This window comes from Pleurodeles waltl, chromosome 6 (genome assembly GCF_031143425.1).
Source record: "Pleurodeles waltl isolate 20211129_DDA chromosome 6, aPleWal1.hap1.20221129, whole genome shotgun sequence".
NCBI classification, from domain to species: domain Eukaryota; kingdom Metazoa; phylum Chordata; class Amphibia; order Caudata; family Salamandridae; genus Pleurodeles; species Pleurodeles waltl.
Genome location: NC_090445.1, coordinates 1,367,281,757 through 1,367,305,347, shown reverse-complemented (window position 1 = coordinate 1,367,305,347; position 23,591 = coordinate 1,367,281,757). Strand labels below are relative to the sequence as shown.

General features: G+C 43.2%; 1 protein-coding gene across 1 annotated transcript in view; it reads left to right on the top strand.

Moving 5' to 3' along the window:
• Positions 1-23,591, top strand: part of OGDHL (oxoglutarate dehydrogenase L) — a 664,251-nt gene that overhangs the window by 109,823 nt on the left and 530,837 nt on the right. Inside the window, exon 3 of the mRNA XM_069240663.1 lies at positions 18,346-18,531. Coding sequence (XP_069096764.1) covers positions 18,346-18,531 — 186 coding nt within the window. The remainder of the gene's footprint in view (positions 1-18,345; positions 18,532-23,591) is intronic.

Sequence of the window (23,591 nt, the reverse complement as noted above, 5' to 3'; positions counted from 1 at the left end):
CTTCTGAATCCTCCTCGACCAAGGAGAAACAGCAGCTCTGATCCTCCTCAAACTATTGGTAGCCTTCAAAACCATTTCTCGCCACACGCTGATTGAAAGACTCCACCACATTGACATCCAAGGGGACGTGATCTGATGGATCACCTTCTTCACCGGAAGAACACAGTGAGTCCACCTACCACCTTCGAACCCAAGGATATCCTTTTCAGTGTCCCCCCAGAGCTCATCCCTCAGCCCTACTCTGTTCAACACATGCATGATTCCACTGGCCAACATATCCTATGCAGTCAACACCCAACCCATCATCTCCCTGATGACCCTACCACCACCAGGACCAACTTTCACAGATGCATGACAAATGTTGCCAACTGGATGAAGACCAACTGCCTGAAGCCGAACATGGACAAGACGGAAGTACTGATCTTTGGCAACAACAACAACCCCTGGAATGACTCATTGTGGCCCCATGACCTGGGGCCCAGCACCCAGACCAAGACGTCCACACCATAAACCTAGGAATCATCATTGACAACAAGCTCACCATGAAATTACAACGTGTCAGGAAAGCCCTTGAACCTCAAGTTGTTGTGACGAGCTCTGCCCTCCGCGTCCTCCACTTTTGCCCGCAGATACTTAGTCACAGCAGTAAGGTTGGTCATATTCTGTTTCAAATTGTTCACTGAGTCTTCCACCCCTGATACCATTGTTTTGGCTTCTGTAATCCGCTCAACGGCTTTCTGAAGATCTTGGCGGAGCAGCATAACATCGGTGGCCACCCCACTGCTCTGATTTTAGCATCAAGCTTGTCACGCAACTAAGTGATAGCTGCCAGGAGTGCAGCATTATCTGGAGTCAGATCATCCTGTCCGCACACCCCGATGAAAGAGGAGGACCCCTGGGGCTAGGCGCATTTGTTGAGAGTGCGTTGTTTAGTGCCGGGTGAAACCTTGTCTTTGGGTATGATGAGGGTTGCAGGGAACAAAGGTGCTTCGTCATCTCAGCATGGAGCAGCACAATTGACCCGCCAGGCCTGACTCCACCATGATATAGTGCGGGAGGCGGCACAAGCAGTCAAAATCCAAGGCCCTCTGCAGTTGCAGCAACACGGGTGCCTCCACGACGGCTGAAGAGAATGGCTTAGAGGCGCAGAAACAGAGTGGGGGGGTGGGGGGGGGGGCGCACCGCTGCACACCACACCAAGACCGTGCCTAGCGGTCTCTGCAGTGGGTATACCCTCCCCCAGCGCAGCCCCATAACCAGGTCACCCACTAACTCAATGGAAGGGCCTAATAGGGGCTCCGGTGTTCAGGCACAGTAGGAGGAGAAGCGAACAGGCACAGCTTACCACACCATCAGACAATACCGATGCCCTCAGATGTGCACCACTAGAATTGCCGATAGCTCAGTTCACCCCAGGATCCACAGTCGTCTTAACTGCAGAAGTCGCCTGCGTCTCATGAGAGACTCATGAGAGACAATTAAACCAGGCTGAGTCCTGACTGCCACCGGCGTATGTGTCCAGGCCACAAGCGATAGCCAGCCTTGACTGCACTGTGAGCCCAGAAGAGACAGCTGCTCCCAGCAGAAAAGTCCACAGCATCTCTCACGTGTGGGTGGGGAGGGGGTCGGGGAGGAAGATGCTCACACAGTCAGACAAAAGTAGTGGCCCCTGAGGCCAGCTGCCCATGGTTTCCACACCACTGTTTACCCCGGGGCCTGCCGCCTCCTTACCAGCATCCATTGCTCTTGTTGTGCGGAAGGTATTGGGGTCAATACAGAAGGTGAGTCTCGCCCTCCCCCCCTGACGTAAGCAATGGGGCCAGAGTATTCTTAGAGATGGGCTTCTGGGATAAGTGGAAAATTACAATGGTGCACTCCACAACTGCTCCTCGATCGATGCAGAGCGAGGCCAGTACCACCGCATGCTGCATCATCTGCCTTGGCCCGTACTGTACAGCCACATCTTCCTGCCAGTGAAGACTGCTCTCTCCAGTCTGGTAGCCAGGGGGGCTCAGTCGTCAGGTGGGAGCATGACGGTCCGTCCAGAAATTTCTTCTCCCTGATGTCAGCCAGGATTTAGGTCAGATTGCCAGAGACCGCACAGAGCGTTATTAAAATACGCCCACCATAATCCGCATCTAAGCCACGCCCAGTTTATCCCATTTATGACTCTTTTTATCTGTTTATGCAATTCTTGTTGACTCTGCCTGTGCCTCTGTTTCCTGCTGGCCTGCATCCTGCACACCTCCTCAGCCTGTCCACGGCCCCAGCTCTGCTTCCCCCCTTCCCATGACCTATTTTATGGCAGCTGCAGTGAGGACAAACAGTGGGCACACTGCTATAGTGCTGAAGGTGGGATTGTCTCCGCCCTATCACGTCTGACTACCCCAGAGCCAGAAACCCTGGTCCCCCAAACCCACGACAACCTGCTGCATTGCCCCACACTCTTAATACCAGTCACTTCTTTCCACACTGCTGCTACACTGCACCCCACACCATAGAGGGAGGATCCACCTGCTAATTTGTGTGCACTCCCCCACACCCACCAATCTTCTATCCAGCATCCCCTTTGATCACACAAATCAGCCACCAACCAAGCAGCACGCCGCACTTGCTTGCATGCTCCTCAACACCCGCTTACTCACACAACACAGCAGAGATATGAGACCTCCTACATGACCACATCCTGGACCTGCTCTGCCTCACATAAACATGGCTGAACCTAACCTCTGCAGTGGACATACCTATAGTCATCCTCACTGACTGCAGGATAGCTAAGCAGGACCCTCAGCTAAAGCCAAAGGGAAAGTTGCTATCATATTCAAAGACACCATCAGCTGCACCACCTTCCCAGACCCCTCCACCTGTTACGTGGAACACATTACGTAGAAGCTCAAGCTCCTCCATCTGCTAAATCCTCATCTGCAGGCCGCCAGGACCCCACACCAACTTTGCCAGCGACATTGCAATAATCATCACACCCCTCATCATCAACTCCTGTGCCTTCATCTTCCTCAGGGACTCACCTAAATTACACAGCACTCCTAGAAAACCGTGGAAATCTCAGCCTCGTACAACATGTGACAAGACCCACCCAGGATACTGGGCATCCATTGGACCCATATTTCATCTCCCTCATCAACATCACAGTCAACAAGCCATTACCGATGACCTGGACAGACCAAACCCTCTCATTTTCAGCATCCCAGTCCAGCAGAACCATCTGCCGCAGATGGAAAAACATCACTGAAAAGGACTAGGCTTCCGCCCTCTCTGCACAATGGCCTGAGCACACCAGCAGCCTGCTGAAGGCCATCAATACCTTTAACAGGTGGATAATGGCATGTGCCACTACCCTGTGCTCCATCTAGCGCAACCCAGCGACAAGAGCACGACAACACAACAGCAGGTATACAGAGGAACACAAAATATCGAAATGTTGATGTGGGCAACTAGAGCACATGTGGAAAACTAGGCAAGACACCTCAGACAAAGAAGTTCTTCAGGTCCGTCATAAACTGCTACAACCATTAGTTCTGAAACACCAACTGCACAGCTTTCACAGACCTCGCCAAAGAGTTCACAGGTCTTCCAGCACGCGTTAGCAACATTACCCCCTCACAAGGCATCTGCAGCACGCACTTGGAATTCTTATGTAGCAAAATCACCTTCATATACGACAACTTCAGTCCTCAGCTGGACCCTGTCACCCTCGGATCTCAGCTTCCCATAATGGCCAAAGAACAAACCCTGACTGTGTGGCCCGCCTTCGCCACTGATGTAAGCACCACTACCATGAAACCCATCTACTCAGGGGCCTCGTCTTAACCCTGTCCCCACCACTCCTTCACCAAAGTGTTCCTTCCAATCAACAAAGCACTAACAACCCTCCTCAATGCCTCCCACAACTCAGCCACATTCCTGGACACCTGGAAACATGCCACTGTCCATCCCCATTCAAGAAACCATCCATCAACCTGGAAACATTCACTAATTACAGACTGGTCTCCATGCTGCCTTACCTAGCCAAGGTATTAGAGCTCCTCACCAACCAACAACTCGCTGACCACCTCAGCAGCCACAGGCTCCTCAATGCCACAGAGTCCAGCTTAGGGCCCCACCACAGTCCGGATACAGCATGCATTGCCACCACAGACGACATTAGCATGATCCTAGATAAATGAGAAATGACAACCCTCATCCTACTGGACTGCTCTGCAGATTTTGATGGTGTCTCTCACCCCATCTTCATCAGTTGCCTGCACAAGATTGGCATTCAAAGACCCTCTTTTTGCTGGACTTGCTTCTTCTTAACGGAAAGAACAGAAGCTTGTCAGCCTGGCACCTTACTCCTTGGAAGCCTGCAGACTCACCTGTGGATTGCCTCAAGGTTAATCCTTCAGCCGCTCTTTCTTCAGTGCTTACATGGCCCTCTCGCCAACACCATCCGTGCACACAACATTATCATCCTGTCCTACACCGATACACAACTCATACTCTCCCTCTCAGACAAGACCCCCAACATAAGGTTCAAATTCACGGCCTGCATCACTGAAGTCGGAAAGTGGATGAAAGCAAACTGTCTCAAGCTCAAGACAGAAGTAGTGTTCCTTTGACAAGAACTCCTCACCATGGGACTCCAGTTGGTGGCTAACCGAACTCAGCCCCACACCTATGCCCAGCAGTCATGCCGGGAACCTCAGAATCATCATTAACAGCAAATTAGACATCTCCTCAAGTCGGTGCTGTTACCGTATGCCTACTTCTGCACCCTAAAGATGCTGAGAAAAATCTTCAAATGACTCCCAAGCAAAATGAGAAAAAAATGTCCCTCACTCCATAATCACCAGCAGGTTACACTACAGGAACATCCTCTACGCCTGCATCACCAAGCAGTGCACAAAAACCATCAAATCATCCCGAGCACAGCAGTTAGACTCATACTCAACCTCCCATGCAGAACTCACATCACACTGCACTGCACCGCACCGCAGGGATCTCTGGTGGCTTCCAGTATTTCCTGTTCAGAGACCTCACTCACACATTCAAGGCACTACATAACCTAGGCTGCATGTACCTGAACAATCACATCTCCTTCAAACAACCACCCACACACATCTGCTCTGCAGGACTCCTCTCACACACATCCCACGCATACATAGAAGCAGAACCTGAGTACGAGTCTTCTCTTACACCGCTCCTAAAGAGTGGAACACACTCCCACTTCACATCAGAGCCACCTCCTTTCTTTTTGAATTCTACAAAACCTGAAGACCTTGCTTTTCAAATAAGCACCCTGCTGTTGGCAAGCCTAGGCACACAACCAGCTCAATGCCAGGCTACCCTCACAGATGTGGTGCCCTATACAAATCCATATAACTTAGCACAGTATAACAAAGAAGATGGACTGGTCTTTACTGCTTTGAAATCAATATTCTGTATTCCGGTATGCATTTGGTGTAGCTGCCTTGAACACTGCCACCAGTGCCATGTTATCACAATAGGATGATGAAGTCAGGAAGGCTGACGTCAGTCCCCTATCTAACCATTCAAAGCCGATGATATCTACAGAAATGAAGTATCATATTTATAAGTAGTTATTGGTATTCTGCCAGTGAGAAACATGTTTTTGTATTAGTGACACTCTCTAGATGGGGCTGCCAAGCCCGTTGATCTAATGCCGAAACATTTCAGGTGTACATTTTGTAAAGGTCAGCCAGGTGCCTCAGCCGATGAGACATGGCCTAACTCATTGATGAGAAGGGTAATGGCTTTGAATACCTGGATCATGTTCTATTATGTACATGTCTCCAAAGTAGGATGGATGTTTCACGGATGTGGTCCTAGTAACATCTTGACATACATCCCCAGCGGTCGCTCTGGGGCACCCGGGAAATGGGGTAATGCCATGGTTTGAAATCAAACATGTGTCTTCTGCCATTCTGGGTGCCCAGTTGGCAGCTCAGAGAGTCAACTTTTTATATAAGTCACAGAGTGACTTGTAACTGTGAGCCAGGATGCTCCTGGCACTTAGGGCAACCACTGGCAATGGCTGTACATGACTATAGGGCAGGTATGTTGCTTCAGGAGAAACTATTATATCCACCATCTTGTTAACTCTGTGCACAAGATCACTCTCGTCACCCACTGTATTTGTTGGATGCCAGGAGTGTCACTGTTAGAATGTGCCTAACATAAGGTAAAATGCTTACTGATCAAAGTTAGCTTGTACTGCTAAATATATGTTCACTTCATTAATTACCATTTGCAACTAGATTATACTAGATTACAAGACTATCAAGATATTATTTTACCTTGTTTCCAAATAGGATCTTGGAATTCAGCAAGCCTTTCAGGCTCCACTTTATTTTATTTTTTATTTTTATCACGCAAAGCCCAATATGACAAACACCAGTTTAGAAACATTCCCATCCAACAGTACTAGTCCGTCTGCAGACTATGAATTAAAAGTATTCATTTAATCTGTTGTTTGTTTCTGTCTTTTTTGCCTGCAGATCCTTACCCCATTGAGGCTACCCTGACTCCTTATTTCCTCTCAGACCTTGTTTCTCTTTCAATAGGCCTTCTGTCGTTCCGTATTAGACCTGTGTTTATGACCATACACCCCTATCTGGATGTCTTCTAACAGACATTGGTGCGCCTTGATTCCCTCAAGATCCTTCTTATGACATGCAATGGTGGAACTGAGAGTTGTTGTGACTTTCATGGAATGGATGATAGGATTTGCCTAGCAGTGCTATATGTTGTCACGAACAACCTCAGAAGTTCTTGATGGATAAACAGGACCAGCATTCCAAAGGATTACTCACCCACGCCAAAAAAAATAGTTTAATGAATGGGCACTGTAAAGGTATGGACATCGACTTACCAAAATGTCAGGTATAGTTGAAGTGACATCATGCACCTTTTGACCTCAGATGCCATCATAATGCTGACTTTCTACACATTCATTTCCTCTCGGCAGCCTGGTATTTGTTGCTGAGTGATAAGGGAAAGGGTAAAAAAAAGTAGAGACTAGTAAAATTAAACCTGGCCCTGCATATTGTCTGTTGTTGCTTCTACCTACGAATTGCAAGGGGAACCCATTCCTCTGTACTAGTAGTAGTGCTGATTGATGCCCGTGCTTTTTGTCCTGCTCAGAAGTTAGAAACATAGCATTTCATTGTAATGATTGATAAAATCATACAGATTGACTTTCCCTAAAGGAAATTAGTAGGTTGGAGCTTTGAGATTCAGAGTATTCGCCCAAAAATGCATCATTCAGGATCCTCTAATTGCTTCTTTGTCTCAGGACAAAAGTTTGGACCTTGGTTACCCCAAACCTCTGTTAAGCCCAGTAAGAATTCTGGCTTAATTGAACCTTTGATAACTTTTCAACATGTAGTGTTATTTCTTCTTCTGAGAGTATTAATAAATGTTAATTTTCATCACCACATTGTAGGACCCAAGGCACAGATAAGTAAAATGAGCAATTAACAACTGTTAATGTCTAGAAGAACGCTAGTATACCAGACTACTTCATGTTCCTGCTCCAGACTTTTAATAAACGTTAAATGTAGGGAGTCATCTGCAGTTAATGGCAGTATTGTAAGCATTCTAATTAGCGGAGCTAACCTCAGCATCTCAGCAATCTTTAGAAGGTGCGATGTTAAGAATTTTCAAATTGAGCCATGGGATTCCAAGATTGCTCTATGTGCTCAAGATGAATTATTTGTTGGGGTCATTTGCAGACATCATCCAAAGTTCCTTTTATTATACAGTAGCATATGTATAGCACTTCACATGCCCATTGTTATGTGCCAGGGCACTCACCTAGAGGCTAGGTCAAAAGTCTACCCTGTTAGACACATGCAAAAACTTTTTTTCTGCTTTACTCCTTTAACCTGCTCAAGTTGACATGAAATCCAGCAAGTTTCATCCCAATGTATTGCATAGTTCCTTCACAAAACAATAAGGGCTTTGAGTTATGACCGTCAAACATCTGCAATACTCTACAAAAAGTGCTCCCTTTATTCGGCTCTGATTACAAACTGTATGCCCTTATTCAGTCCCTACCCAAAGCTGCATGCCATTAGGCTTATTTTTCAACATGTACTTGGGTTTGTTGCTACATCTCGACAGGTATCCCACAAATGCTTCCGTCTCACAAATTGGTAATCACTTGCCTGCAATTTAATAATTTCCTAAGCTTCCTCTACCCTTTCTGTACACCCCTACAAGCATTCCCACAAACTAACATACCCACAAACCCTTCTAGCAATGACATCTAAATCTCCAGTGGGTGCTTACTCTGCGCCATCTATTCACGCCACCAATCATTCAAGTGAACTTACAAAAATCACCCAACGCTATGAAATTCTAACTCCCTCTGATTCCACCACACACAGACTGTGATAATGCACATAAGGTTTTCTTCTTAGGACACAAGACTGAACGTGATAACCAGAAATCACTAAATTAACCACAACGCCTGGGTTCCTGAGTAGCATTCTATTCACCAGAAAGTGCTTTTGCATCTTGTTAGGGATAGCATTGGCCAGATGTATGACCTTTGATTTGCAACTTGCAATTTGCGATCCGTTTAGGAATCGCAAATTGCGAGATGCAAAACAAAATGTACAACAGTATTGGGTACACTGTTTGCGATTCCCAATGGTGTCGTAAATGACCTACTTCATCAATATTCATGAGGTACGTCGCAGTTTGCAACCTCATTGGGAATGGCCGCACTCACATTGATGGTGGCCTGCTGGGGATAGCAGACCACCATGTCTGTGACTGCTTTTTAAATAAAGCAGTTTTGTTCTTTGAAATGCAGCCCGTTTCCCTGAAAGGAAAACGGGCTGCATTTCAAACAAACAAAAAAATGAAAAATTTTCTTTTCATTTTTCCTTGGGACAACTACCTGCTCCGAAAAAATATTTGTGCTTCCATTCACAAAGGGGAAGGGGTCCCTGGGGACACCTTCCTGTTTGTGATTGGGTTAACACTAATTTGAATTGGTGTTAACTGCGATTGTTTAGCAACCGCCGCATTCATGGTCGCAAAAGAATCATACATACCGTTTAGAGTCGTATTAAAAAGGGATGCCCTGAACACGTCCATTCCTAATACCGAATCTCAAAACCCAAATTGCAATGCAGTAACAAGTTACTGAATCGTAGTTTGGGCTTTGTACATCTCAAAAAACATTTTTCTAGTCGTAAACGGGGCGATTTGCGGAATCGGCCCATTTGTGACTAGAAAAATGATTTGTACATGTGGCCCGAAGTGATATAAATGCAGTTACAATACAACTTGTGGCAGTGCTTAGACTTGAAGTGAAGCAAAAGGGTGTGAGGCACTTTTGGAAGCGCTTATAGTTACCGACCAACTTCCAGTTGTCAGACGAACAGACCATTGTTTTCTGCATTTAGGTTAACCTGAGAACAGGATCAAGTGTTCAGGAGTTGACAGTTCTTTACAGTTTTTTTGCAGCTCGAGGTGGTTGTAGAGGGTCCATTTTCTTACTGGTAAAAAGTTCTAGAGCATCACTCTGTACTGGTCACTAACTTGAAATGAAGAAAACATTTGTAACTTGGACGGATCTGCCAACATTCATTTACTTGGATAAATCAAGTGACTATGGAGCCTTAGATCCTCTTGTATTAAGATATTTAATTGCAGGGAAGTTACAGGAGGTTTAATTGTTGTAGGCATTCTTTAGGGTACTTAGCACAGAAAAGCTTAGGGCCATATGTACAAAAGGTTTTAGTGGTCACAAAAGGTGAATCAAGCCTTTTCACATGTACTAACCCTATTTTGCGATCTGGTAAACTATAACTGAATCGCTAAGTAGGGTTTGCGAGGTTGTATTAGGAAGGGGTGTGTTAAGGGCATCCCTTTCTAACAGCGAGTCACAGGGGCATGTATAACTGTTGTGCGATCGAAATGCGGTTGCAAAACATTCACATTGTACTGACTCCATGAAAGAGGTGGTAACCCAATCTCAGATGGGAAGGGGTTCTCAAGGGAGCCCTTCCCCTTTGTGAATGAGGGCACCAAGATTTTTTAAGAGCAGGCAGTGGTCCTTTGGACCACTGCCAATTCTTACACAAAAAAAAGGAAACTTTTCATTTTGAAATGCATCCCGTTTTCCTTTAGGGAAACAGGCTGCATTTAAAAAATATTGCTTTATTGAAAAAGCAATCGCAGACATGGTGGTCGCAAAAAGTAACAGTTAGGAACGCGCAAAATGTAGCGATCGTACATGTGACCCTCGGTTCTCTGTTTCAACAAGCAACAATGATGTTGAAGGATACCACTTTCCTTCTCTGACACGGGAATATGGTTTCTTGCAGGCTAAAAGTTTCCATAATGGAAGAACTGTTCCCTTAGTTTTGCCCGGTAAAATGGGGTCAGTACTCTGGGCAGTAAAAAAATGATTTCAATAATAGTTCGTACTGAAATTTGCAGGTGGGATGGGACACCTCATTCCAACCGCAAGTAGCTCATCTGCTACTGTTGCTTGATCTGAAGAAGGTATCTGAACTGAATTCACCTCTGACTTTATTAACTACAATTTACTAGCTTGATGCCTTATATTAATTTCCACAAAGGTGCTGCTGTTTTAAGAAGAAACCTGTTTAAAATATTCCTTTTGCAAGTGATCGTTGATTATTTTACTCCCATTTGTAAAGGATTTAAATGATCAGTCTTGAAAATCGTGCTACTTATTGGAGCCTCCGTTTGTATTTTGTTTCGACGGAACAATCCTAGAATTGTGCATTGCTGTCTAAAAAAGAAACAGAACAAAAAAGAAATAGAAGAAGGAACAGTTGGTGTGGGTCCGAGAGGCGTGACGCTGTGCAGTTACGTGTTGGACCTCGGAGGCAGGCGCCGTGAGAAGCAAAGCTGCTTGCTGCCTGTATGACTTCAGGCTCTACAGGAGTTCTCATACTTGAGAGGTTTTGAAGGCCTTGATTGATGTGTGCCTACAACAATTACCAGGACAGAAAACGAATTTTGTGTAGCCAAGTGATGCTTTTTTCTCCTGATGACATGTCCAAACCACTCCGCGCAGCGGTCAATACATCCAGGAAGCTCCGTGTCTAAAGAAAATAGTCTTTTTTGTGTTCTTGCTAAATGAATCTTTCACGGTCAGGTGCGAGCGGCTGGAGCCAGCTTTCCTATAGAAGCGTGGGGACTAAATGAGAATGGAAACACTACGTTTTTGATAGATGCAAAATGCCACGAAGTCGTTTGTTGTCATGTGAAATTATGAGTATAAACTTGCTGAAATGCTGGGTTCATAGCAACTGACTGGCATTTAAGTGCTTCACAATATAGTGTAATAATGTAACATTAAGTTCAGTGCTTACTTTGTAAAATAATAAGTGTGTCGTCGAGAGTTTTTTTTTTTTTTTTTTTACCGAATGCCAAGGTATATCGGTCTTGAATCCGAAGTAAATACAAAACCTGTAACTAGTGGATATGGGTGAAAAAGAAAGAAAGGAACTATAGTCTATGTAGAACGTGCTGGGACGAAAGTATTAAAATTGAGTCGGCAATGCATTCTTAGGAGGAAGGAGACGCTGAGCCAGTGTTACAGTTTCATTTCACGTGAATGTAGTCACTTTGGGGGGAAAGTACTAGACAGAAGTGACAAATGTTTCCAGAACAGCAAGGCTGTGGGCTACTGGGGGTGTGCTGACAACATTCAATGAATCATTCAGGGTCTCTAGGAGCATGTCCTAAGTAAATGCTACGGGGCATCTACAGAGGCCTGGCCTCCTCCCTGTCTTGTCCTCTGCCCTCAGCCCACCAAAGCAGGGTATAGCGCCACCCTGCAAGGGAAGGAGAGGACTTAACTTTTCAATGTGCAATGATAGTTTGTTTCACTATAAGGAAGACAACATTAGCCAACCATGAAGCCATTCTGTCTTTCTGGAATATTTTCTAGATAACTAGTGCAGCCGATACCCAAACATGGAGATGAGCTTGACTATGACATTGAATACTGAATATATTATTTCGGCCCAGTAAGGCCCTAAAGAGGGGCATGCTCAAACCATGTGTTAGAAGTCGGCTGATTCTGTATGGCAATGCGGAAAAGTGGTGCTTGCCTGCAGGTAGCATTTATGAATAGTGGCAAGGGAGAGGTAGACCCTATTTACAATATAGAACTGTTTGAATTTAGCATTCTTGATACTGAATATGAAAAGGTAAGGTCCTTTGACCGTTCATTTTTATGATGCACCTTGATCGCCTCCGTCACTGACTTGTCATGTAGCAGCAATAGCAAAAGAGTTGTGAGGGAGAGCTGGTCCTTGCAAAACTAAGGGCCTGATGTAGAGTTTGGCAGAAGAGTTAACTCCATCTCAAAGATGACAGATATATTACAAGTTATATAACCTATAATGGAATTGTAATATGGTGGATGGGATATCAGTCACGTTTGTGATGGAGTATCCCTCTCCGCTAAACTCTAAATCAGGCCCTAAGTGACGTGGCTGTGACCTAGTCCCATGGTGAAGATGCCTTGAAATAAGGATTGCGACTGACTTGGTGTCAGTAATGGACCAGTATTTGCAAAGGGTGTGTTGTATAGTGTGGTACATAAAGAGTCGGCCTCTGTGTAGGTCAATTCGGTACCAGATTAGCAAATGACAAAAGGAGGCCCTCTTCGAACAGGTTGCTCAAGGCCATTAGGTTAGAAGCATACCAGTGGCTTAGGTTCCATTGTCTAAAGTGGCCACCTGGGTTGGGAAGGCCACCGAAGAGGAATAGTTGGGGCATCTTGAGTCTTCCATTGGGTGAGGTTTGTAGTGCACGAGAACAGAACCATAAAGTAAATGGGAGGAGGCGAGGGTGGAATTGGGGATCAACAGGTATTTGCCTGCAAGAGACCATTTAATTGTATAGTTGAAGTGGACATCAGTGAGTATCAGGTTGAGATCCGAGAGCCAGCTGCACAACTGTTGTAGCCATTGGAGCAAGGTAATAAAATTCGAGGAAGGGAGCCTCCAGACTTCCCATGTAAAATTGAGGTTGGAGCATGGCAAGAGCCAGTCTTTGCCTCCAGGTGTGCCAGATGAATTCCTCTAAAAGCTTGTCCAAGACTTGGAAAACTCGTTTGAAAAGGTAATAGGTAAATTGGTTAAATAATATAATCAGTGGAGCAGGACTACCATTTGTGAAAGTGCCACTCACTCTATTGGGGGGGGGCAAGGGGAAACTCTTCTAAAAGGCCACCTGAGAAGTGAGGGCAAGGCCACCTTGGTTAAATTGCCATTTAGCAGATGCCTACCATTGTGGTAGAATCTGATCCCCAGATAGTGAAAAGTATCACCATCCTAGAGAAGGGGACTACCCTCCATACAATCCTCTGGGGCTTTTGGACTAAAAGGAAAGATAGAGGACATCGACCAGTTGACACGCAGGCCTGAGGTGTCAGCAAAGTCTGAGAAGAGCTGGACTGTCACAGCAGCACCACCTTTAAAGTTCCTAAGATATAATAATAATTATGTAATATGCTTCATGAAATCCAATAGCACGTTCCAAACTCCAATCATGAATCACCATACACAGGGAATCCTTGTTGGTGATACAATATTGGGTAAATGGGCCTGCTTTTTCCCATATAACCCCTCATAGCCAGCATCATGTGATAATTTAGCAGTTAAATATGTCCAGTTGGAACCTGTCACATTCAAGTGAAGAATTTGTATCACTCTAAAGTTAGATGCAAATTCCACTTTTATGTAAAATGGACCTCAGATCATTAACTGTCCCCTATACTTACAAATGCCACCTGCCACAGTAATCTCTCTATGAAACTGTACTTCGCTGATGATTATACTGAGACCAGCAGTAAATCCTGCCACAGCTTTCCAATTATGCATTAAGCCAATAATCTTGTACAGCTTCTTAGCCTATTAGTAATAGGTCTTGTGTTGATGCTTGCTGCTACTTTCTTTTTCTTGGCAGCACCTATGAGCAGCCTTTCCCTAAGAGCAAATTGTTAGTCCCTTCGGGGGACAGGAACACACGGAAAGGAACCAGAGGAAGCAATATTCATAGAACTGCTATCCTCTCGGAAGGATATAGCACAGGGTAGCACCCTGGAAGATACCATTTTCAGGTTGAAGAGTAATGACCTTGAATTGCTGATTAGTTACGGTTGACTGGAGATGATTGTTGGCCTGAAAACTGAAAAAGAGTTAAACGCTAGAGCTAGAACTGAGGCTGAAGTGTCATTAAAGTTTGAAACAGAAATTCTAAAAGAGAAAGAGTCAGCAACTTTAAAAAAAAATCTTTTTATTTTGAAAGCAATGCAACACATTACAATACTAGGATGATACAGTAACCAGGAGGCGAACTTTCCAGGTCAAATTGTGCTGTAAGAAATGACGTTCATATTCTTCCGCAGTCAAAGTAAATGAATGGTCATTACCTTTATTGTTTGTGAGATGATGAATAACGCACATGCATACACGTATAAAATGATCACAGACATAAATAGTATTGCAAGGATTATTTCATGTGTCTTCATTCCTCGGCCAAAAAAGGTCCCTGTGAGGCACGACCAAACACGGCTTTCATCATGAGTAAACTAATCATGGACTTCATTCAGTTTATTTAGACTATTCCTATTGTAGTCTTTTTACTCATGAATACAAAGTGAGTTGTTCAGTATGCATTTACAACATTCTGAGCCTACAGTGGCATAGACACTGCCCTTACCAACCAGGGCAGCATTGAGAGCCATTCTGTTTTGTAAAATGACAACTCAGCAGGTATTCAGTTGATTTGAGACAAGTCCCAATGAGGTAGCTGTAGCATTAGCTATTTCCACCAAGATTCTAGCATCAAGTCAGGTCTCATGGATAGCCTGTCCTACTTCATCCATAAGGAAGAGAATAGAAATCTTATGGGGGAGTCTTTGTCGAGGAGGAAGCTGGGTAGGATTGTGATGGATGGGAGGTGTGACATAGGAATATTAAGTCCCATACTAGTCCAGTGGCAATCAGCAGTAAGCTTGTTTACCACATACAAAATATATCTCATATTTTTCGTTAAGCAAACTGTGGAAATACAGGACTCTTTAAACAGTTCAAAAGGTATATAGTTCACATAGTCTGGACCACATCAGTGACCCTGCAAAATGCATTTTGGTCTGCTCCCATTGCGAGTCTTACAAAACATGGACCAAGAAAACGAGGCCATCATCATGCACAGGTATGTTTGTGAGGATGGGTAATCCTCTTAGCGATGCCCATGAAAGTAAAAGTGAAGATAAGACTCATCTTTAATGAGGTATGCATGAATCATTAGCAAGATTTCTAAAGCATTGGTGGGTAAGTGATTGCAGATCCAGTAAGAAGAAAGATTGAAGCCTTGTTAGTACCCTTCCAGTAGATACAGATTGGTGTTGTCTTGATAAACAGAGTGGCAGTCACTTCGATGTAGTACCAGACAGGGATCCAGAGCACAGACCTGCTGCAGAGACACAAGGCCAGAGCCATAGAGGGATTCTGTAACATGTGGCTAGCTGGTCAAAGCGGACAACAATAGTAGTGGTGAAAAGAAGCTGCATCTCGTCAGGGCTGAGGCTGTGAGGGTGCATATGGAGAAACCCATATCTTTGAAACCTGCACCGACTGCTTAAGAGGGGAAGGTCTGGCAGCTGGAGGCTTGTTGGCGGTAGCAAAAAAAAAAGAAGAGGTGGCAGGAATGATGTCACTGACATTAGGAAGAATGCTCCCAGGCAGGGTGCTGTCAGCTCTCGCATCAGTGTTGGTAGTCTTATGGGGTCTTCTCCAGTGTAGCAGCAGGCACAACTTCTGTCGATGTTTTTTTACAAAGATCCTACAACGGGGCTTCAGATCATCCTGGCAGGCTTCACAAGGACAGTCAGGCAGGACAGTTTGGATCTTGGAATGGAAACTTCATCTTTATACCTAACCACACATAGTACAAAGCATACTACATTAATTAAATGTTTTTGGATGTTATTGCACCTTGCATGTTTCATTCTCTTACAATTTGGACTTTGGCTGTTTTTTGACATTGTAAGTACAATGCACTGTCAGTCATAAACGAACAATTAATTGTGTTACTTTTCTCTGATGTAAGTACAATTTTCCTTCAGTCAAAAAAAATCGCCAAAAAAATCAAGTGTACTAATTTTCGTGATTGCTCATAGAGGGTAGCACAGTAAGTTTATATATAAAGCGATGGCCCATGTATGTCACCGTCATAAATAGTGCGTGTATGTATACGTTGCTACGGTGCAGAGTAAAAAGCCATAGTGATAATTACAAGGAACCTGCAATGTTATTTGGAGACTTTAAAAAGCGCACTCGCTAGGCGTCCTCACACGGAGACGCCGGTATTCGGAATACTGATGTGATGATCTTGAATATCGGAACTTCCATTTGGATAATATATACGTTGAAGCACATTTGGATTCGGGTTAACTGTTATTACCGCTTGTTTCTTAAATATTGGTGGATAAATAAGCTCTGAAGAAGTCGTAAGGGATGTAAACATTTCCCAAGACGAAACACGTGTTGGCTGGAAGCACAAATCTCTTTGGATTTCAGACTGTCTAATGTGAAATCACATTCTGAATAAACTTTGGACTCATCGATTGACTCTATTGGTTGACTCTAGGACCTGTTTGGTGCAATATGGACTGATATATGTAATTATTTTTCCATGTGAATTGTGTATTTAAATTCTCTTTTTTACTAGAGGGATCCCTCATTGTGCATTTTCTTAGTTTTGAGGTTGTTTTCAACTCTAAGGGTAGGGTGTTTCCCTAGTGAGGTTCCCCGGTATATACATAGGGTGGTTTGGAATCCTGAGCGCCACATCTCCTCAATTTACACCCCGTTCCATTATTGCTATTTGGAGACTTTAGCCTTATTTTTCATTTATTTCAAGACAGATGCAGTCATACTCCTTTCTTAACTCCATGTAGATGTCAATCAGTTTAGCTTCTCATGTATTTTCATCAAGGTTCAGGGATTAGATTGTTTTAACACTCCTTGCATATTTGCAGTGTAAGTGGTACATGCTTCACATTTCGTTTTATACTTGTCATCTCACAATACTACTCATATTTTAATCTAAATGTGACTGCCATGATACTTATTGAAGTAGAGATACAATGGTGAACATTAAGCATTAGGCTGATTACACCGTGTATACTTTACATCTGTGAGTATGTATATATTTAATATGAACAGTCGACCTATAACTTCCAGTCTGATAGGTGAATAACCACCACCGACTTCTTTGCTCAATTTTACGTTTCTGCATTATGTTTTTAATTCATGCTGCTACACTTTGCGATTCATTTATTTTTTCGTCATTCCTCTGCAACTGCAGTTGTTTTAATTTCATAACAGAGTATACTTATCATCCTGTATTGATCTTTTGAGAACCTGTCATTGTCTGTGCTTATTACTAAATGTAACATATCTGTCCATATTTCTATTTTTTCCTCTGCTATTTTAACAACTCCTATCATTAAGCTGTTTGCGTTTTCTTTATTATCGTCAGTTTTTCAGACCAGCGTTGCTCGTCTTGTCTGCTTTCTGATCATGGTATTATACTGTTTTAAACATATAGGATCTCCTCTTTGGTAGAATTTCTGATTTGATGTAACTTTTCGATTGTTGATCAGAGTGTCTTTGAACCACTTAATGAAAAGCATCTTTGAATGTATCATTTTATCGTAACGGAGTACGAGGCCTCGTACAAGGTATTTTAATGTATCACGCCCTCTGATTCGGTCAATCTGAGGGCCTGTAACCGATAAAACAGTTCCTAAAATGTATTTAACCTAATTAACGATTTGGAATTTTCTGAATTGTTAAACTGGTTTAAGAAACAATAAGGAATGCGTATTTGGGCATCCCTTCAAAATACCGATTTCATATGGTGTGTATTAATGTTTTGCAACTGAAATCCGGTCTCAAAACATTAATATTTATTCGCAAGCAAGAAGAAGTTCGTTTGTGAATATTGACAAACGCTTTTTTTAGGAGTAGGCAGTAGTTTTTGAGACTACTGCCTACTCCTAAAAAAGTTTGTGTTACTTTTCATGTTTTTTTTTAATGCATCCCATTTTCCTTTACGGAAAACCTGATCCATTAAAAAAAAAAAATTATATTTGAAAGCACTCACAGACCTGGTGGTTTTGCTGCACCCACAGGCCACTATCCCTGTGATTGTGACAAATCACCGTGGGTAAAAAGATTATGTTAAAAGATGTTCATGTGGGAGTGACCCCCCTTAAAATATTTTATTATATCTCATCCTTTGCCCCTGCAGTCTTGGGATGCGTTTTTTCGTAAATCGGATCCGGATGCCATCAGTGGAGAAGGGCTGAGTCGGCCACATCTGACCAGGCCTGAGTCCAGAGTGGCCCTGAGCCAGACTCTGGGAATGAACCCAATCAATGCAGAAAAGCTGGTGGAGGATCACCTGGCAGTGCAGTCCTTGATCCGGGCATACCAGGTGAGCAGATCTTTTTTCATGTTGAGAAGAGTATGCTGCCAGGTATAGATATGGTTTCGTGAATCACATAACCCAGGATGTATTATTTGACTTGGAAAGTGAACATGGAGCCTCAAAGTGGCAGATGTGTGTTCTGCTTACAAATGTGATCAGTGCAGGGTTAGCCCATTAGCTTGTCATCCATGTTTCACGCCCACATGCCAGAGACTGTCATCTCCCCATCAACACCACTATTGCTGAGGATGTTGCAGAACAAGCCATATTTTCTCACTCTCACCATATGAGGTGAGACTTTGAAAATTGATGGGCAGGGACCTAGTTCAGACTGTCTTTTTGTGGCTATTTGGGGTCTAGTTCGGACTTGCTTTTTGTGGTTGTTTCGGGGAAAAAGAAGATGATTTGGTATCAGGAACGTCAGGGCTGAGAGGGAAATAAAAACATTTGCATGATTTTCTACACTGGCATATTGAGTGAAAACAATAATCATTAGTACCTCTGTTTTTATTAGTCCAAGGCGTGGGTACGCAAGGGCCAGTATACTTTTTCTGTGAATTGTAAAAAAACGTTTTAAGTGTCCTTACTTCAATTCACATTGTGGTTTTTGGAGGGTGAATTCGGTGTCAGAAACTTACAAAGGTCATCGTGTAAAAATGCATTTCTTATGCGTTTCTCCTGTTTTCTTTGGTAAAGCGGTTTCATACTATTGTTACACACCGTAGTGTGATCCAGCTCATGGCATTGCTTATTAATGCACCTTTTGTATCACATAATCGTTCCTGTTTTTATTTTGCTGCGTTAATACTTTGAAGTTACATGGCTAAACTATTAAAACAGGAGAGTGGCATGCTGCAGTAAGTTAGAATAGTCTTGATGTTACCTGACTCTTTCCAAGAGTTCCCCATAGCACAATTGCAAGAAGCATAGCACACTGGCACCTTTTTATGCAATCAGTGCCTCACAGGAAGGAGTGCAACCACGCCATGGCGGACATTAGAACAGTTCTTCCTCCAAAAACAGCAGAAGCAATTCTTCAGTTGCAGTCCCAATATGGTTTATTTGGCTAACAGGGGTTTCTAGGTAGTCACTCTGGTCTCTCATGTTGTCTCTGTTGCTAAAACGAGCGCCCCACAACCATTCATACCACTGACCCTTACCCTCATCAGTATGGACCCACGTTTATCCCCATTTAACCTCCAGCCACCTGCATGTGCCTGTTCATTTAAAAACATTTTATTGCCATTTAATAAGTAATGCATTACATGATAATGGCAGTGACTTAAGAGTTCAATGATATAATCACATATCCAAGAGGTCAAGCAGAGAAAAAAACCCTAATCTGAACCTTCTTTCAACTCATCACTTTACCATTAACTCAAGCAAATCACCATTTTTTTTTTGTGACCTGGTGAACCAATCCAGTGCTGTTCCTCCATATTAACTCCCCTCATATTTTCACAAACGTTTGTGAGCAGCCCCCCGTTGTCACGCCGTGATTTCCAATGCTAGGCAGTAATTCACCCCCTATGCTGTGATTCCAGTGGTAGTGGTGATACTTTGCACCGCTATCATGCAGTCTCTCTTTTAGCGATGATCAGGCCAATCCATAACAATGCCGATTTATAGTGACTAGAGCCGCATCATTTGTCACATGCAGTAGTGCAAACTTTGGGTGAACAGGGAATTTCCAACCTAATACCTCCTCCAACGTTTAGTAGAACCACTTCACAGGCTGGTTTTATTTTAAAAAAATTCTAAACTGTATGCCAAAAGTCTCTTGTTAGCTGTTTGCATCTACTACTCATTGAGATATTGATTTGGCTATATTTCCACAGCTTAACACGAGCTAGATATCCTCGGTGTAGATATTTCAATGTAAGTAATCTAAACTGCGCAGCAGTGACTGATTCACATGGGGCTTTTCTCGCGTCTTGACGCTCATAATCAGTCAGCACCGCCCATATCATCCTTCCTCCTCTGTTTCAGCTTGTCAGAGGAGTCAGGGTGTTCCACAACGGCGAACAGTACAGAAGGAGTATTTTCTGCATACATGTTTCCCCCATTATTATCTTCTCCTCCAACGGAGGAAACCTAGATATTCGGTCAGATTTTCTATACTATATATGGAGTAAGTGTATGGTAAAGCTGGAGGTAACAGAACTTGAACTTATTGTCTTCCTTAATATCTTCAAAGTAGTAAACAGAATTGTTTTATTTCTCCCGGCAAACCATATTCCAGAAATTACTGTAGGAGAGCTGCATGCTTAAGTGAATTGTGGAAAGCAAAAATGAGGAGAACGAAATCATGGACAAGAGGTTGAACCAAAACAATAGCCAACACATGGGACACCATTAAACTGACAAAGCTGGTCATATGCGCAGTGACCCGAGTATCCCAAACCTCTACATTGCTTAATTTGTTAAAAAAATATAAGCGTTGGGGACAAACCTTTTGTTCAGAAGCCAGGTCAGGGTTCTGAATAAAAAAGCTGCGTTGTCTTCATTCCACACCAAGACTCTTTAATCCACACACAGACGCTCCTTGTCTCTTTATCTGACTCCTGTGAGTTCTTTTTCATCCCTGCTTTCTCCTTGCCACTGGTTTCTGTCTTTCTCTTCCTCCTACTTCTCCTTTAGCTCTTTATCTTTCTTGCTCTGGATCAAAGTCTGTTGAGGCAAAATAAGTGCTTTTGACCTAAAATAAGTGCTGGCGTACTACAACTGCAACCAGCAGCTCAAATTAGGCTTCTGCTGTTTGACATATACATTCCTCTTAGAGCCCAGGGTGTTGTACCTAACTCATTGTAGTGGCTTTCTCTCTTTGTTCGTTTTCCAGATTACAGACTATTTTGCGAAGTTTCTAAATGACAGCATGGATACATAAACTTTATTCCTGACACACTGAAATCAGTAGCGTGCCCTTCCTTTACTCACTTTCCCCACCAAATTTAGGTTCCTGTCCTTACAGTAGTATACTTCTCATTTAAAAATGTGCATGTTTGATTTTGGCAACATATTTAAATGATTTTTGCATAGTTTTTTTTACATTTTTTTTTACATAAAAGGCGTTTGGCCAATAGTGTATTTTTAGTAAAGAAAAAAAAATTGACTAAGGGATTTCATCCATCATCTAAATGAAAGCTTTAGTAAAGTAAATCGGATATCATTGATGTGCAGCATTCCACTACTCCTTCAAACTCAGCATTGCGTGGAGAGTATCGAATCACTATGCATGGCCCAGTTGGATCACTGCAATGTGGTTTATAGTGACTACCTAAGAAACCCCATAGATTGACTGTTAGTTTAGTCCGATTTGTGAAGAAAAACAATTTTGAAAGTAATCTGTTCTGCTTCTTAAGAATCATGGAACTATGGTGCCTGGTGCTGTCAACCTGCTTTCTTGAATGAAAGTCATCTTTATTAGAGAAATCCAACTTCTTCAAAAACAACTTGTACAGTGTTCCTCAGTGATGGAAATGTTCTTTAAACTTGCTCCTGCCAAACGGTCATCTAGTCATAAATAATCTGAATACTTTCCCCGCGTGACCTTTTGCTAAATTCCCTTTAAGTATGTTAAAGAGTCCTTCTAGTTTTGTGTTCCTCAAATTTTACTTATAAAGCACAAAGCAATTGACCGCTACAATCAAAATATGTGTTACCTTTGCTGACTTTAAACCATTGAATCTGACAACCAAAGTCCTTCCGAATGCTTTGCTGTTTGGCAAGGGAGTGCCAGAAGGTTTCCAGCAGAAGCTTTTCTAATGTTATCTACTAAGCAATGTCTAATTTGAGTGTCTGCTTCAGAGTTGATAATTACAAGCTCATTTAGAGTTGGTTGGATAAAGGACATCTGACAAAATTACTGGATGCCCTCACCATTATTATACAAATTCTTTGATGTCAGCAGCACTGTAAATACAGCCGAAGAGACAAGTACCATCTCACAAAAAACCCTTCCAATCACTACCATGCATATTGGTTTAGTAGTATTGCCCCCTACGAAACCTGAGCAATCTCAACGGGCCTAAACTTTTCCTATAATAAGCTCAGTGGTACTACTGTTGATGCACACATTGAATCAAAGTACTCAGGGAAATACAATACTCACTTAAAAAGATAGGAGACACCTCATGGAAGCTACCAAAAGTGACACTGAAGAGTCATTGCAGTGCCTCGACTTATCATCAAAGGCATAATTCTCTGAGTGCAAGAAAGATGTAGCTATGCGTGACTAATTTACTGAAGCCACTATGATCATAAAAGGATGGTATTGTGGTGTTGCCCTACTAACGTGTGGCCTACTTATGTCCTATCCCTCTACATGTAGATGTATTCTCTCAATCCAGACATTTGTCTTTCTCATCTTATGTGACTTAAAACTGTGTCTAAGACAGCCTAATTAATTTTTTGGTTTAGGTTGCTTAGTGCATTGTTAAAAATAATCGTGCATGTTCAGATCTATTAGTTACGACTTACCAGCATGTTTATATGCCTCTGGTTATTGTCACACTTTCATCATGTGGGAAAACAACAAGGTGATGGATGAAATGCTTGAATTAGTCTAAGCCACTGGCAATCTTTCGGGCCGCATTCCAATCCATTGTTTTTTTGCCCATCTTGCCATTCCAGTTTGGACCCAGCCATATGCAAATCAGTCTTAACCCTACTCCCTATGGGAACAGTCCAGCCCGAACGGCCAGGCCAGTACCTCCCTGGACCAGACACAAGCATCCTGGAACCGGTTTCTGAGTATCACCCCTCATTAGTCAGGCTAGCTTGAATCCAGTGGCACACTGAGCCCAGACCTACGTCTGGGCATACCCGGTGCCCTTAAGGAAGCAAATGCAAAAAGAACACAGTGATAGATGAAATGCTTGAATTAATATTAGCCACTGGCCAGAGGACCTGCTTGTTATGTATTATTCACCACAGACCTGCAAGGGATTAACCATTAGAGAAAAGAGGAGAAATAATCAGGACCCACTTTATGTACTACTGTTCAAACCTAAAAGGCAATATCAAGAGATAATGGGCCTCGCTGCAGTGGCGGTCGGACCCCCGCC